Genomic DNA, 3,017 nt, shown 5'->3' on the forward strand with positions numbered 1-3,017 from the left:
GCCTTCATGCTAATCTTCAAAGCAAACCATTGTCATATCTTGTATTCTTCATGCTACTATTCCTTCCTCCATCTCAAGTCGAAAGTCGTCTACTTGTGAAACCTCCCATGAATGGGTGCATCAGCTTACTTTCTTCCAGTTTCATGTCCGCAGAATGGTCAACTGGTGTTTGATTGATATTGCCATCACCACAAGAACCTAACCATGTTTAGGATAAAAATCAGTAATTAACTAAAACATCATTTAAAATTTCAGTTACGCGTGATTCAAACAAAACAATATGCAAGCAATTTCTTACCAGCATTTTGCATTAGGCTTGGATTCTCCATGCAAGAAGGCACCTCTGGTGCAGGAAACTCACTTTGTGATAAACATAATGCACAGATACCATATTCACTTGGATTAATCACCTTTTGGAACATTGGATCGCCAACTCCATAACTAAACCTTGTGAGCAAAGGTTGAAAAGTTTTGTAGGATGGGTAAGAATCAGAGAACAAAGAAAATGAAGCTGGATCAGTGGAGCTTTTATTGTTATGATCCCTTCCTGGATTCATCTGATCAGAATAAAACTGTGGGTTAGGCTGTTGGGAGTACATAGAGAGGTACAAGTCACCAAATCTAGTTCCATGCTGCACCAGCTTCAGCATAAAATCATCCATCCTATCAAAAAAACTCTCATCATCATCCTCGTCATTCATATGAGGATCAAAATAATACTCATCATCAGCATCATCACCATCCACAGCAGAAACAGCAGCAGCAGCAGCAGAAACAACATCATCAGCATCCTCATCATCTTCGAGTACAGACTCCACTAGCTTCACAATCCTGTCATAAACTGAACCTGGACTATCCAATTCATCTTCAGTCAGATTGCTTTCAGGGGCAGGCAATAAACTATTGATCCCAGGCGGAATTTCCACTTTAAGCCCCGAGAAAGGTCCATCATATGTAATCAAACTGTCCTCATCAGGCAAACGAATATCAGACGAAGTCAAATTTCCATCGAAGCTGGAATTGGAAGAATTTAATTCAGACTCCTTTTGAATTTGGACATCAGGGATGGATGCATTTTCCTTCGTGACTGAAATGGGTAGTTCCTCTTCACTATGGATCATTGGAGCAGAGTCAGAAAACTGTATATCCTCTTGCACAGGTAGATACAGATAAGACTCCCAAAGATGATCACTTTTTGCAAATTTTGTAGCAGAATTGTGATCAGAAACAGTTCCACATCTTTCTAGTTTTGCTTTCTCCTGACTTGTATACTCTGAGTATTTGTCAGTGATAAGCAAATCATTGATGTCTTTAGTCCAAGGAGGTAATGCCTGAAAAAAAGGATATAATGGACCCCTGTCAAAGAGCAGATATAAATAGTTGCATGCCTAAATCTACCTTACTTCATCAACAAATTAAACCATATTTGCAGATTATGTTCTAAGTTTTCTCAATAAAGCTAAAATCGTACCTTGATGAGACATGGAGGCCGATATGGTTCATTACTCTTATGCAGCACAGTGACCTTATCTTGAACAGAATCTTGAGCCTTCACAGGAGAATCTTGAGCCATTCCTTGCTTACAAACAGAACCTGTAACAAAGCATGATGTTTTTAAAACAATTTAGTTAAACAAATCACAATTTCTTCCAATTAAAATATACACATTAATAGGAAGAAGATTATCAATCAATTAAACAGTAGAAAATCAAAGTTACCAAACTTTACAATACATACCTGGATCACAAAAAGGAGGGGATAATAGGCCAGTTGAATCTTCAGACACGCTGTTCAAGAAACAGAAACCAATTAAGCAACCTACAAAAATCAGAAGAATAATACACAACGTAGAAGAGGATATCTTACATTCTTACTTACCTAGACATTGAAAGCTGAATAGGTAATTTTACTTTTCTATGATCTCCCGCTTTGGCTAAAGAGAGTAGAAACTTTCTTGTGTATGAAATTCTTGACCTTCTGCAAACACCAAATTAAAAGTATCTTGATTTATATAAGCGTGTGATTACTCTACTAAGTTCAAACGATTTCATTATAAATTTGGGGGGAGAGTTTAAACGTCCTATATAAGATTACATGATAGTGTAGTTTCAGTTGCGAAAAAAAAGTTATCGCCGCAAAAAAAAAAATTATAACGGCTTAAAACTAACAAACTAAAAACAGAACCGGCTTAAGACACGCGCTTAAAATACTGTTAGTACACATAAATCATAATAATAATTAATAATTAATAACAATAAGTAGAAGTTTACTTGTACGGATTTAAGAATGATGTATTTCCGTTATATTGTCCCATTTTCTCGGGAAAATCCTCACTCGCAATCACAAGTCAAAGAAATCAATAGAAAATGCAGGAATGTTTTCAAGAATCGGTAAACAGCGGAACTAGGAATACACTTTACAAGAACGATTTTAGAAGAATTAAGATCAAGAAAAAGCTCCTAAACCTAAAATCAAGATTTCGCCAAAGAAATAGGAATGTATTCAAGAATGCGTCGTTTTATCTCTTATTTTTGCCGTGAAGAAAAATAGCAAGAAAAACGGCGAAGATAATGGCGTTTGGAGGTCGAGGTGGTGGTGGTGGAAGTAAATGAAGAGAAAAAAGAAACATTTTCTTTCGCGATAGATTTTCTCGGGAAAATGTGTTTGTGAGAGGAAAAATTAGAGAAAGAAATAAAAACTTGCTGAAGAAGTAAGACACAACCAAGAACCAAAAAGAAGTGGAAAACTGACACTATTTCACTCTATTTATAGTCTTGAGTGCAACGCGACGCGATGCTGCGCGTTTGAACATCACTCACTCGTTAGTAGCCAGTAGCCACTACTAGAACAACCCCCGTAATGAAGAAAATTTGCATGATCATCCACATTCATATGGATGAAGTTAAACAGTCTATTAGGCCAAAAAGAATTATATTCCTTTTAATTATTTATTTTTCTATTTTGGATGAAAGAGAAAATACTAACAAGGTTAAAAATAATATGTTTTGTTTTTTTTT

General features: G+C 36.0%; 1 protein-coding gene across 2 annotated transcripts; it reads right to left on the reverse strand.

Annotated features, from left to right (window-relative positions):
* Positions 1 to 6: 6 nt before the first annotated feature.
* On the reverse strand, positions 7 to 2,740 carry LOC101511763 (uncharacterized). Of its 2 annotated transcripts, XM_004517138.4 has the most exons (6): positions 2,271 to 2,740; positions 1,879 to 1,977; positions 1,738 to 1,787; positions 1,472 to 1,593; positions 299 to 1,331; positions 7 to 198 (listed from the first exon to the last, which is right to left on the reverse strand). In XM_004517138.4, exons 1-6 carry the CDS (start codon positions 2,312 to 2,314, stop codon positions 74 to 76), a joined length of 1,473 nt encoding a protein of 490 aa, XP_004517195.1. In that variant the 5' UTR covers positions 2,315 to 2,740; the 3' UTR covers positions 7 to 73. The 2 variants fall into 2 exon arrangements, with proteins under 2 accessions (XP_004517195.1, XP_027187263.1); XM_027331462.2 differs by lacking the exon at positions 2,271 to 2,740 and having other exon boundaries at positions 1,867 to 2,230.
* Between the last annotated feature and the right edge of the window lie 277 nt (positions 2,741 to 3,017).

This window comes from Cicer arietinum, unplaced genomic scaffold (genome assembly GCF_000331145.2).
Source record: "Cicer arietinum cultivar CDC Frontier isolate Library 1 unplaced genomic scaffold, Cicar.CDCFrontier_v2.0 Ca_scaffold_5593_v2.0, whole genome shotgun sequence".
Classification (NCBI taxonomy): domain Eukaryota; kingdom Viridiplantae; phylum Streptophyta; class Magnoliopsida; order Fabales; family Fabaceae; genus Cicer; species Cicer arietinum.

Excerpts from the sequence above, each read along its gene's own strand:
- LOC101511763 (XM_004517138.4), bottom strand. The coding sequence starts at position 2,314 with ATGGGACAATATAACGGAAATACATCATTCTTAAATCCGTACAA. Across the intron at positions 1,978-2,270 it reads TCATTCTTAAATCCGTACAA|AAGGTCAAGAATTTCATACA; the intron begins GTAAACTTCTAC and ends TGGTGTTTGCAG. Across the intron at positions 199-298 it reads AAGCCTAATGCAAAATGCTG|GTTCTTGTGGTGATGGCAAT; the intron begins GTAAGAAATTGC and ends AAACATGGTTAG.